The sequence below is a fragment of the Chamaea fasciata genome, unplaced genomic scaffold (assembly GCF_029207755.1).
Source record: "Chamaea fasciata isolate MVZ Bird 193981 ecotype frontalis unplaced genomic scaffold, bChaFas1.0.hap1 SCAF_3, whole genome shotgun sequence".
Classification (NCBI taxonomy): Eukaryota; Metazoa; Chordata; class Aves; order Passeriformes; family Sylviidae; genus Chamaea; species Chamaea fasciata.
The window spans coordinates 44,941,486-44,955,089 of record NW_027094088.1 but is presented as its reverse complement, the minus strand read 5'-3'; the positions used below and the strand labels follow the sequence as shown (position 1 = coordinate 44,955,089).

Sequence of the window (13,604 nt, the reverse complement as noted above, 5' to 3'; positions counted from 1 at the left end):
AATAGGCCAGTTCCCACCTGGCTCCGTCTCCGTTCAAGAAGTTGCAGAGAAGGACAACATCCCCCTGAGCCTCCTTTCCTCCAGGCTGAACACCTCCAGCTCCCTCAGCTGTTCCTCACGAGACTTGTGCTCCAGACCCTTCACCAGCTTTGCTGCCATTCTAGGAATTCGCTCCATCAACTCAATACCCCTCTAGTACTGAAGGGCACAGAACTGGACACAGGATCTGACCATCCTTTCCCCGGTCCTCCTGCCCACGCTATTCCTGACACAGGCCAGGGTGCCACGGCCCCCTGCACACGCTGCAGGCTCCCGTTGCGCGGCTCCGGCCCAGCAGGCGCGGCCCCTTTCCCGCCGGCCGCTGCCGGGGGCGGAGCGGGGCTGGGCGGAGCGGGGCCGTGCCGGGCCCGGCTGTCTCCGCCGGGGCGGGAACTTCCCGAGCCTCTGGAGCGGCCGCTTCCGGGTGAGCGGCGCGCGCAGCCCACGTGCGGCCCGGCGGGGAGCGGCGGGAGCCAGGTCAGTGACGGGGGCCGGGATCGGGACAGGGACGCGCGTCACCGCCGGGCGCTATCCCCCTTCCTCCCCGGCTGGGCCCGGCCCGGCCACACGTGCCCGCCCCGAGCGGCAGCCGGGCCGCGCCGGGGCCGAGAGAGGCGGCTGAGTGCGTGCGGCTGCCACATCGGCGGGCCTGCTGCGGGTCTCGTCCCCCAGTTTTCTCCGGAGCCTCCTGTCCCCGAAGCGCGGAGCCATGACGTCCCTGGCGGAGCAGCTGAAGCGGCTGGCGCTTCCCCAGAACGATCCCAGCCTCCTGGACCGCAGCGAGGTGGCATCGCTGCTCTTCACCTGCAAGGAAGCCGCGACTATTGACAGGGACACCTTTTTTGCCATCGGTGAGTTTGGCTGCTTAGATGTCACCGGTGTTCAAAACACTCAAAAAAAACCAAAAAACAAAAAAACAAAAAAAAAACAACAAACCCAAAAACAGCTGGAGAAAGATAATAAATAGGAAAGGCACACCCGTATTCAAGCAAGGCCAAAAGAGAAGTTCAAAAAGCTGCCGGCTAGTCAGCATCACTCCAGCCCTTGGGAAAACCATGCAGCAGTGCCTCTACGAGCACGTTTCTGGGCACGCAAGGGTAAAGGTGATGGGGAAGAGTCAGGGATCCCCAAGATGCTCAGAGACTGTAGAATTTGCCCGGCAAGGGAAAGTTGATGAGAGGAATGTCTCTGGTCTCATTCTGTCTGGAGAAGAGAAGGCTTTGGATGGATCTCTTAGGAGCTTGCCATTACCTTTGAGGAGGTTCCCAGAAGATGCACCAGGCTATTCACAGGAGTGTATGGCTGGAGGACAGGAGACAGTGGGCATAAGCTGAAGGAGTAGGAGTTAAAACTGGATAGTAGGAAAAGCTTTTTCAGTGTGAGGACAGTCAAGCAGTTAACAAGATTGTCTGGGGAGATTGTGTCTTGGAAAAAAAAGAAATTGACTTTTTTGAAAACTGACAGGATAATGCCCTGAGCAACCTGGTCCAATTTTGGAGATCCTTTTAACCCTACTTTGAGCAGAGCCTGGGACTGGAAATCTCCCAGTGTGCCTTCTGACATGAATTCTGTGTTTCGTGGAAACATGCTGATGCCCTGCTCTTGGGTAAAGTTAGGGTCACAATAATGTGAAGTGGGAGTAGCCTTTGCCGTGTTGGCACACTTCAGATTCTTTATGCTGCATCCCTTCCCATTTTTGTATAAAATTTTATCCAGGAATATGATACTCTTGAATAAGAAAGCTGTCTCTCACGAACAGCACAACCCAGGATGCTGCTGGCCTTCACTGCAAGAGCACTCTGCTGTTAGTTGCTTATGTTGTTTTTCTTTGTCAGTTGAGAAATAGTTCAAGTATATCAAAGGTTTTGGTCTTAGGCCTCTTTACTCCTTGTTTGGGTTTGCTTGGTGAGGATGACATTTACCAGTATAGCAAAAAAATCGGATATGCCAGTGAGGAGGTAAGTGGGTAGGACTGGAGAACAAAAACTGTTGTGTTTAAAGTATTCCTCCATTTTTTTCTTTTTTTTTTCCCCACAGGATGCACTGGCTTAGAAGAGCTGATGGGGATTGATCCTTCATTTGAAGAGTTCCAGTCCAGCTTGTTTAGTTCTACATCCAAAGCTCTTGAACGCAGTGTTCAGACTAAAGCAGTAAATCTGCAGCTGAATAAGAATATTTCATTGTTCCTTATTCACCTGTCCCCTTACTTTATGCTTAAGCCAGCCCAGAAGTGCCTTGAATGGCTAATTCACAGGTAATCCACTGAATATCCTACATGTCAATAGATGAGGCTAGAAATGCAGGATTTATTTTTCCCCAGTGAGAAAGATTTTGAATAATTTTACTTTATCTTTCTGAAAATACAGGTTAAAATGTTAATAATGTGCCTTTGGACTTCGTCCTTATGGGGCCAGATGCTCTTCTTTGCCAATTAGACTTTTATCTTTTGTTAAATTTCTGTGACTATTTTGATCTGTCACGGTACTCTGTATAAAAGCAATTACTTCCTTGCCTGGCTTTCACCAAACTAGCCCAGCCCTAGGCATCTTACAGAGCACATAGAGAGGCACTTCTATATTGTGCTTGTAGAAGTGGGCTTTGTAAAATAGCAATTTTTTAATATGAACTGTGAACCATGAACCATAATTATTCTTATTCCAAGGTTTTGTAAGAAGATGTGATAAAAATAACAATGAAGTATTTTAGGATGTTCTATTTATTTGTATAAAGTAACCCATCCACATGCAGAAAGTGCAATACTTCTTATCATGAATGAGCATGTGATTTTCCTGAAACATACTTCTTTGAATCACAATTTTTCTATACATGTATTATATTGAGAGATTCATATTAGATTATTGTAATGTCTGGTTTAATACTGACATCTATGCAGAAGAAATTCAGGTAATTTTTAGTCGTACAGGGACCTAAAATTGTTGATAGTGAGGGAAAAAATATGCTAGCACTGTTTCTTTATTCAAGCACATACAGGCTTGTGGCCACCTTGAATTTCTGGACTGTAGGTAGACCATAGGTCTGAGTCAGTATGACAACGATGTCAGGTCTTGCTTAAAAGCAAGTATTCTGAGAAGAATGTGGATGGGTCTCTTTTCCTTTTTGGCTTCCAGATACTTTTAAACTATATATATATATATATATATATATATGTTCTTTTCCCTAGATTTCACATTCATCTCTACAATCAAGACAGTTTGATCGGTTGTGTTCTGCCATATCATGAGACTAATCTATTTGTGAGAGTTATTCAACTTTTAGATATAAAAAGCCCAACTCATAAGTGGCATTGGATGGATCCAATACGGGTAAAGTATTTAACAAATGCAAGATGGAAGGAACTTGAGGGACTTTATTTAATAGTATCCTGACTCTTCTACTCTGCTTATGAATATGGTCCACCAATTTATGTGGTTAGTTGTAGAAATGTACTGAAAGGTTTAATTACAGGAATGGAGCCTGGATGCCCATGTGTTGTTTCTGCTATCTTGCTTTAAAGGTGAAGTTGATATTAAAAAGCTTTGACTGTAAATACTCTTTGTTTTGGCTAACTTAAAGCATGCTTTTAAGGTGTAAGTATTTGCTACTGTTAGGAAGATACATCAATTACTAAAATTTATGTTTATGTGCTCGTAGGTTAAATGTAATTCACTTCATCATCTGTCTTAATGCAGACACAAAACATTCTAGAGCAAGGTGTTGAAATCCATTATTTATTTCAGTTTAAATGGTGTTAACTGATCAGTAGGATTAATTTGGAGATTATAGTAATTTCTACTTATTGTGCTTCGCTTTACTCTGAGTGTTCTAATTTTACCCTTTTTTCACTGTGTAAAGAAACCTGGAGTCCCACTGGCGAGGGGTACTGTCATTACGCACTGCTACAAAGACCTGGATTTCATGGATTTTATCTGCAGGCTGGTGGCAAAATCTGTGAAGGTTGTTCTTTTATTCTAGAACATTGCTTGTTATCACTTTGTCTTCCCCATGTTTTTATAGTGGCATGCTATTTCTTAATATTTTGAACTGCGTAGCAAAGAGTAAAATGAATCATTTATCAGTAAACAATATGAGGATTTCTTTTATTATAATTTGTGAAGATGACAGTCTGTCAGAAGTTCTTATAAGGAAGTGCCTGAGAACCAAGGAGCCATGACTAAACAATGGCCATACTGTATTATTTACCATGTTGCCTCAGGGTACTTAATTGTATTATTTTTTCATAAACTCATTCCTGCTATTAGTTTTTAACCGTGCTCTGAATTTCCATGTCACTTCTGGGAGTTGTCATGGGTGTTTTAAATACACATCTTCAAATATTAATGAGAATTTGAAATTGAGAATGTTAGAAGGTGGGCAAATTTTTTTTTTTTGTTTTTTTAAGCTAACATCTCCTAGAGGGCTAGTTCTGTAGTCTCAGAAGGGTAAGATGTATGACAGATCCAGTTGTTTAGAGAACTGGGATGCATCTGCTGTCAAACTAAGCAAAGCAGACACAGTAACAGAGTTTATTCAGAGGTGTAGAAGGAGGTGTTAAACATAACACCAGTTAGCTTCTTGGCTGTCCATCTCTGAGTCTTGAGCAGTACACCAAGATCACAAGTGATTTTGACTGCCTTATTCTGATCGCCCCCATCAGCACCCATTTCCATCTGCCGTGTCTGTGAGGAAGAGCAGTAACCTCTGGCGAGGGTTGCTGCTGTGAGAGGTGATGACTTCAGTTGTGCCAGCAGGAGCTGCTGGAGCTTGAAGGCTGGAGTTTGGAGATTTTGGTGATTTGAGGGAAGCCATATGTGCATTTCCACTTGCCCTCATGTCTGAACAACCAATTTTTTTGTGATCCAGGTCTTTTCGGAGTGTCCCGGCAACTCAGCTCAATTGAGAGTTCTCCTTGTTTTTTATGCTTCCACCATTGTGTCTGCTCTTGGAGCTGCAGAGAAGATAACAGACACTATGGTCTCTCTGCTGCTCCCTTATGTCCAAAAGGTAGGTGAAGCTCTGTGTCCCTCCTGTGTGATGTACCATGTTCTGCAGATGTGCATCTGCAGATGATGTCCAAGAAAGACATCCTGTGTGACACATACTGTACCACTCAGCCTGATTTGAAACCTCAGGCAGGTGAGGGTTCATGGGAAACAATGCTTTTTCACACCTCAGATGAGCTCTTTAAGAACTGTTTTCTACTCTGCATGAGGAATGGAGCTGTGAGAAATGGAGACATGGTTTGAAGAATGTCTTTGCTTTGAGAGTTATCATGCTAAACAATGAGGAAATGGGTGTCAGGGTAGACAGCCTGCTTTAATGTCCTCTCCCACGATTATTGCTTTGTCAACAAACAGAGCAGTAGTTAATAAATGTGTCTTCTTTATCTGTGGACCCTGCATGACAGCTTTTTCTTCTTGAAGGTTGAGTTTACAGATACCTTAAACATTAACACATGGAAAAGAACATAGTGGGATTCCATGGATGTCAGAATAAAAATTATTTTTATGTTAATGTACTCTTTTGTGTTATTCTGTGTTAAAAATTCACCTTTATCTCTTTTTCTAGGGCTTGAAATCCTCTGTACAGGATTACAGAGCTGCAACATACATGATAATCTGCCAAATGACAGTAAAAGTGACAGTGGAGACTTCCTTGGTGCATTCCTTGATGGTACAGATAAGCAAGACATTATTTAAAGTCCCCTCATTAATCAGGGATGGGCTGGCTTGCTTGAACCTACTTCTGCAAACTCAGAACGGAGATAAACTTGGGAAAAAGTAAGTCTACATGAACACATTTTCCCACTTTCTAAAATTCCAAACTGCGCTTTGATAATTTGAATTTTTTATATCCTCATCATTAAAGGGATACTTCCCTGTCAGAAGTTTGGTCGTTGACATTTCAAAGGGCTCACAAGTTCCTTTGGCTAACTTTGAAAATTTGTATGCTCTCTGCTACTTCTCCTAGTAAAAGATTGATGTCAATGTCCAAAACTGAATCCTGTCAAATACCAAAGAAGTTCTGCCCCTTTGCTGGAAGGGCTTTGAGTTGGTGTAGTTTAACACCTGAAGTTAAACATGTGCTTCTATACCACCACTTGTTTGGTCTCGCTTCAGGTGAGGTGTTCTCCTGGAGGTTCGTGTGGTAGATTGCCATCCATCTGTCTTGCCCTGCACTGGCACAGTTGGCTTGTGCTGGTAACGTGCATTTGAACATAGTCCCATATGCTACAGGGAATTGGCTTGCTGGCAGAGAGGAGTATTCCAATAGGAAAAATCTTATGAGGGATGTATAGAGTGATTACCTGCCAGGTACTTGAACACTGTCGTAGGTTAAAAAGCACAGGTGTGGGGTTGATATGCATCATCCACCCAGGTGGGTGTAAAAGGAGACAAGATGAAGCTTTGTGTTATCCAACAGGGAAATGGCTTCTCCTCAGAGGATCTGTCATTGCACAATTACTTCTCACCCCCTTTACTGCCACTGGGGGATAGGTATGCTCCTTGCAGTGTGAGGATATCTCTTCCTGTAATTCATACAAATATTTTCCTTTTACTACCAGCTTTGCAGAAAACGTAGGTAGGTTCACTGTGCCATTGCAGCAGGTGTGCTCAACATGACTGGCAGTACCTTCTTATCTTCTTCGATATTAAATGTGCCAGGAAACATCTGGCATTAAGGATGTGGAGCCCTTTGAATCTTTTCAGTGTTTGTTTACAAGGGGGCTGTTACCTAATGCTGAAAATTGAATCCTAGTGAAGTCTGTGTGGTTTTTAAAGTGTTTGTAACCCAGATGAGCCTACATATTTTCTTTTCTCCCCCTTTCAATTATGCAGGCCGTTCAATTATCTGTGTAAAAGCCCAGAACTGGTAACACTTTTGCAAGGCCTGTCAGCAGGCTATGACATCTCTCCTCTCCTCCGCTACCTGTTGCCCCACCTTGTTCACACCATTGTGAAAAGTGATGCTGGTAAGTTAGCACAGGTTCTTTGTAAAACATGGATCAGCCTTAAGGACAGATAACTGTGGTAAATGTCACAGCTGTGTAATTGCTTCTTCCATTGAAACTGCCAATACCTGTGAAGACCTGATTGAGTTTTGAGTTTTTGCATGTTTGCTTTTTTTTTTTTTTTTTTTTTTCTTCTCTTAGAGGTGTACTGTAGTACTGTGAAATCTTGGGTAGATTGCATATGAGGTTTCATTAGGGGATAACTGTGTTTACCCAGTGAATTAAATGTGCCTGGGAACAGTCTGGGGCAGTGAGGGCTGGCTGGCATACAGCTGTAGCCTGAGTCTGTTTGCATTGTGGCATTGTAGTGCTGAATCACAACTGGGAAAGCTCTTTTGTTAAAAAGTTCCAGATTGACACCAAGGAATGCTCTAGGGAAGTTGCTGGCACAGCTTTTAACAGCAGGTCTGGAACATGCCAAAGTGTCCTTGAATTTACTGGCAGCAATCCAGGCTTAGGCATTTTAACAACGCTGGTATAAAGCATTGCTAATCGATCATAGAGAGTTGCTGCTGTGAATCAATGAGCACTGTGGTGTTCAAGTTGTGTGCTTGGTTCACCAGAGGATGATGCCTGTACAGGCTGTTTGCTTTAATCAGTAGGAAGGGGCTGTTCTCTAACTGTTGTTCATATTTTATGATTGTCTTTAGAGGAGCAAGAAGAATCTGAGGAGACAGAAAATGACATTTACATCCAGCATCTTCAAGCTATCCTTGAGAGTATACCACTGGAAAAGGATTTAGATTCCCTATTGGCTGCGTGAGTTGACTTCAGTTCTTTTTCTTATGTAGTAGTACGGTCATTCCTGGTTTAATAATAAATAATTCCTGACAATGGCATTAGCATTATATCAGCATCTTTTTCTGAGTTCATAAGTTAAGTCCAGACATGGATTTTGATATTTAAACATTCAGTAACCCAGAAGAGCCATTAATTTAGTGTTTGTGGGAGTAGTTGTAGGACAGAGTGAAACTTCAGGCCAGCAGCAAATCTGTACTTGCAGTAAATAATGTATATTAATCCTAATCTGTTAAGCACTGTGCTTTATAACAGTAATGAAAAAGATACTCTGCAAAACATGGTGGCTTTTTCTTTTGTTTGTAATTCTAGCAAGTTCCTTGAAGAGTTTATCTCCCATGGTACAGAGACTCAATCTAATCCCACCAAAATGGCTGCACTCAATCAAAAGATCCTTCCTCTTATCAGACTTCTTGAGAGAAAGTAAGTTCCATTTTTCTATGACAGACCCACAGTCTGTAGAGTGGTGATATCAGCTATGATCTGGTATTATTTGGTGTAGTGAGCACAATAGTCTTGCTGAAATAGATACAAAAGAAATAACTGACTCCTAGTCTCTGTCCAAATTTTGTTTTACTGATCTGTCCTTACATATTTTGTTATCACTGTAATAAATGGACACAGACCTACTGGCTTTGTACAGCTCTTTACTTTGTAGCATGACCTTCTCTATTCATTGTGTATCCTGGTGGTCTGCCTGTCATTCATCTGTGTTAAGACATAATGGTTTATTGCCTTTGCAAGGCCACTTAAAATATCTTGTCCGGATGAATGTGTGTGCATTCAGTTTCTTTGGTTTTCCCTGTATTTCTCTTGTAAGTACATGTTTTTCTATAATCCTCTGCAGAAAATATAGGTGGTTTTTTTTTTGGGCAGGTATCCTAAAGCCTTACACTCTGTGTTGGAGAAGCACCTGGAAGATTGCACAGATGAGGCTGCCCAAAATCTTTTTCATCAATTTATTTCTCTTTCATTAAGCTGTGGCAAGTACAAGGTAGGTAGGATTGTGATCCTAGCTCTTATATGATTATACTGTCAGAAGGCTGATTTTTGACAGAATTCTGCTCTCTATTCCTCCTTATAAACAAAATGTCTACCATTCCCACGAAAAAAAAACAAAACCAAAACAAACAAAAAACCCCAACAAAAAACCCCAACAACAACAACAACAAAAAACCCACCAAAAAACAACAACAAAAACCCAAAACAACAACAACAAAAAAGAACCCTAATTTTATTAAATATTTTGGAGGGGGGAGCTTGGTCAAAACTGTGGGAAAACAAAAGCTATCAGGTTTTTTTAGTTATTTTTTTATCAGAAGGAATCATGAGTTTGGGCTTTTTTTCCCTGGTTAAAATGTATACATTTCCACCTGCTCCAATTGCCACCAATAATTCTTTTCCTTAGAAACATGGCCACTACATACACTGTAGTGGTCAGTAGTGATGACACACTGGTGCCCAGCAAGGCTTCATCTTACTTAAGGATGTTTTCAGTGGCAGAGGTATCTGTTTTGGGAAAGCTGAGAAAGAACTGTTGAGAGAAGATGGCTTGGTCCTTTTCCTTGCACTGATTTTATGAATGTTTACAGTCGGTAACAGGGAAGAATAGAGTGACCACAGATTTCTTCCTGTGCCATTTCTGAAGAGCAGTTGAAACTCAGCATAACACAGAATAACCATTACAACAGATCTGGCCAAGGAATTTATTATAAAAGCTGGTTAGTATTATGGCTGTTGTTTGCAATGATTGAAAGACTGAAAGCACTTGGGAAAATATGATGAACTACATAAAGAAGCGCTTCCTGAATTTTTGCACCGATTTAAAAAAGGCGTAGATTCTGTGTCTGAATAACAAGTGGATTAACAGAAAAACAAGGCATGCACAACAGAGGCATATGACACTCTTCCAGCTTTTAAGGTTCCTGAGATAAAGTGCACGCAATTGGACTAGCAGGGATGCCTTTTTAACAGTTTCTATCTGTGCTGTGTCACACTGACATTATCACTAGAGCTTTCTCAGAATCCTTAGATAAGTGTAATGCTTTCCTAGGACATAATGGTGTCTGTGGCTTACTGTACTTTTCAAGCTATCTTCCAAAAACTGTCTGCAATAGTGAAGAAATTTAATAATCTAAAACAGTTATACAATATCATTGTACTATAATTTAACTTTCTAGGCATTGATTATGCAGGTTTTCTTCTGGTACAAAAAACTGCCATAAGAAGGTCTCCCATTTTCCTTATGTATATTTAAAGTATTTTTAACATGCAATGGGGTCACTGTGAATTCTGTATTTCAGTTTCTGGAAGACTCTGACACCTCCCTTCTGCTTAGTTTGAATCATCCTCAGCCTGCTGTGCGGGTCCTGGCTCTTCAGCATTTGAAAGATGTTATTGAAACTTCAAAGGTTTGTGTCTGAAACTCTCACTTACAGTACTGACTTAACATAGAGTGTCTTCAAAAAGCTGTTTGCCAGACTTACCAGTTGAAGATGAGTGGTATGTGAAACTGCTTGTGTCATTCTTACTGCTTATCATAGTGTTTTCAGTAGGCTTCTGTCACCATTTCTCCATATTCTGGAGCCTGGATATAGTTCTTGTTGACTAAGCACCTTGCATTTTCGTAAAATCCAAGTTAATGAATATTTCTAGTTTTCTTTCTTTTGTTATTGAAAGTTAGTCTGCCTGTGAGGTTTAATTTAGATGATATTACCACTTCTCTTACACTAGAATTCAGATATTTTATTAAAAGCCTGTAAAATATTTTACAGACAAATGATTGATTTTCTCTTTAACTCCGTTTTCCTTTATTTTTTCAGGAAGGCTTTGATCAGGCTTTCATAGAAGAAGCAATTTTTGAACGGCTCAAGGATGACAACAGAGATGTCGTGATGTCTGCTCTCAGTTCTTTGGAAGTAAGTGCATGTCTTTTGGCATGTGAGATTTTGCCTGGTCTTGAATGTGTGTGTGTCTGGAATGTATTCTGTGTGGTTGTCTTTCTTGTCCTTGTGTCCTTATTGCATGACTTTTATCCTTTAACAGGATAAAGCAGCAGCACAAATTTAGGAGGCTTGTGTTGTTTGCCATTTCACTAATTCCCCCCAAAATCTCTGCTACCTGATCCAAGGCGTTGGCAGTTAAAGTGGATTTATCAATTTTGGTTTTCTTTTTTTTTTTTTTTTTTTTTTTTTTTTATGTAGCTACTGAAGCATGCTTAAAACTTTGATTATTATTTGAGGCATGCTTCCTGCTTATTCTGTACGTTTTTCTATAAAAAGGCAGGCCACACTATCTGTCTTTTGGATGGAAAGTGGTGCAGTCACAAGACATTACTCTAGTGAGAGGTGCTCAGTTGAGTTTTTCCATATGCGAGTCATTTGGTCAGTTGATAGTGGCAAAGTCCTGAGCTCCAGCTCAGGTTTACTGGATAGGGCTCTGGTATGCATTGTACTGATTGTTTCCAGCTAGAGTAACAGTCTGTCTTTATGGCTTCTGCTGGTAGTAGTGGAGAATATTATTAGCAGTAGTGGAATTGGTCTTGTGTGTTCATTCATTCTTGATCACCAGTAAATAGGAATAGAAGCACCTAAGTGGTCCTTTAAACTTTAGTGTCTTTTATTAATTGCCTTATATTTCTGTGATCCAGATGCAATGTGAAGTGAAAGCAGTTCTTACTTAATTATAACACAGTTTGCATATAGTTTATCAATTTTACCAAACATTTCCACATTCAATAAATTCTCCATACTTTAGCATATCAACAGGGCATACTGGGCAGCCTTATTACTTCTTTTCAAGTATTTTGATACCTGATAGTATTTTCATTACATGACATCAGCAGGAATCAGTTAGTCATATTTGATTTCTGTTTCCACTTGGTATTGAGGATGCATTTTCCATAATGATGTGTAAACTGTTTGTATATTGTATTTTCATTAATTTTTCTTGATTATGGTTCAGACTTTCAGGGAACAAGTCAATCCAGAAGTAATTGTATCAAGTCTTTTGAACATTTTCCAGAAAGCTGATCTTTCAAAGGACGGAAAGTGGTATGTTCGTGTTTTGTTTTTTTTCCAGTCTACATGCTTTCTGTATCAATTTTTTTTTAAGTAACTATAAAGAATGCTTTAAAAACTGTGTTTCTCTGCAAGTGCTTTTTGTTATGCTATTTCTATGTTGAGTTACAGGAGAGATGTTCAATTATTTTCATACCATTTCCCATTAATTTCTTATTTTTTCTTGCTGCTGTTTAGATACAGAAAATCACCATGGAGAATAGAGAACAAATCAAAGAAATGTTGCTGATGTGATTGAGTAATGTATTTTCAACATGATTTGTTCTCTTTTAGGTACAAGGTTTTGGAGCAAGCAGTAAAAATTTTAGTCAAAGAGGAGATTCTGAAAGAGAAGAAAGAACTGCTAGATGCAGCAGTAATGCAGTTGTTACCTTTTATGATAATCACTAATGCAAATTCAAAATCTTCAGATTGGAAAATGGCTGTTTGTTTGTCAGAGTCTGACCTCTGCTCCTTACATCCTTTACTGAAAGGCTGGCCAGAAGGTAAAGCATTTCTTGTAACTAATTTGATAAGAGAAAACCTGTGGCAAGTTAGGACCTCATCCTTATTGAACCTAAACACATGTTGAAGGAGACAGGCTGTTACTATCAGGCTGTCATGCTGTAACTGTAACTTTTTAAGAAATGGATTTCTTTAAAAAAACGCTTTGAAAAGAGGTAGAAATTGTTTAATATGTTTCTGACTGATTCTAAATATTATTGAGGAACCAGTATGTTAATAAGTGAATTTTATACCTAGATTTTTTTTTTTCCCTTGGAGTAGCTCTTGAAGAAGCAATTAAATCTACCAAGTCTGCAGAGTTGGTTGGAGTGGCCAATGAGAAAATTATTCTGCTACTTTCTGGAAACTTGACTTCAGGGGATCCTTCCTTGCTGTTGCAAATGGTAAGTGTACCATGTCAACTGAACCTTAAAGAGGTTTTATTTTTCAGGTGGTAACTGGAATCAAACAAATGTAATATAGAAAAACTTTGAATGGCTGCTCTAGGCACTAGTATGCTATCATCAAGCTACTAGGCAAATATATATATATGTGTGTGTGTGTGTGTATAATTATAAATAAATATATATAGGTGTATATACATATATATATATTAAATAGCATACCACAATACCATCCATATAAAACCGATTTCTTCCTTTACATAAGGAAAAGAAGTGTTTACCTTTTTTAGCAGATGATTAGTGTAACTAAATTGGAGGAATTTTTAGTTTCTTTAAAAATAATTTCTAAAGACTAAGCAAGTGGGAGTTCATAGAAACTGATGTTTGTGCATTGCAAGGTTTCAAAGAGTACAATTACAGTGGACAGTAACTTTTTATCTGTGATAGAAAGCAAACAGTATTACCCCAGTTTTCATTTACATGTTCAGTTTAGTCATAGTGAAGTCCCACTGTCATACTGATTTTTGTTGTCCTCCACTCTTTTTTCTAAGGTTGATGACCTGATACTCGTTGCTGAAACAGAATCTGACAGTGTGAGACAGAAAGTAGCTACTCTCATAATTGGTTCAGTGCTTGTTCAGTGCTGCTGCAATACACAGATGAAGGAAAATTATTTTTCAGTGGCTATCAGAGTCTTCCGCTTCTTGGATAAAAAAATTCAAAATCTCAGAACTTGTGAACCTGCACAGGTAAGATGTTAGCAGTGTGGAGAGGGCATTTTCTTTGTACTGA

General features: G+C 40.1%; 1 protein-coding gene across 1 annotated transcript in view; it reads left to right on the top strand.

Moving 5' to 3' along the window:
• The first annotated feature begins 497 nt into the window (after positions 1–497).
• Positions 498–13,604, top strand: part of HEATR1 (HEAT repeat containing 1) — a 34,652-nt gene continuing 21,545 nt past the window's right edge. Inside the window, exons 1-16 of the mRNA XM_066178833.1 lie at positions 498–890; positions 2,077–2,293; positions 3,221–3,362; positions 3,892–3,993; positions 4,900–5,040; positions 5,605–5,816; positions 6,876–7,009; positions 7,699–7,807; positions 8,159–8,269; positions 8,723–8,840; positions 10,150–10,257; positions 10,669–10,764; positions 11,810–11,898; positions 12,199–12,410; positions 12,691–12,812; positions 13,364–13,561. Coding sequence (XP_066034930.1) covers positions 749–890; positions 2,077–2,293; positions 3,221–3,362; positions 3,892–3,993; positions 4,900–5,040; positions 5,605–5,816; positions 6,876–7,009; positions 7,699–7,807; positions 8,159–8,269; positions 8,723–8,840; positions 10,150–10,257; positions 10,669–10,764; positions 11,810–11,898; positions 12,199–12,410; positions 12,691–12,812; positions 13,364–13,561 — 2,253 coding nt within the window. The 5' untranslated portion in view covers positions 498–748. The remainder of the gene's footprint in view (positions 891–2,076; positions 2,294–3,220; positions 3,363–3,891; positions 3,994–4,899; positions 5,041–5,604; positions 5,817–6,875; positions 7,010–7,698; positions 7,808–8,158; positions 8,270–8,722; positions 8,841–10,149; positions 10,258–10,668; positions 10,765–11,809; positions 11,899–12,198; positions 12,411–12,690; positions 12,813–13,363; positions 13,562–13,604) is intronic.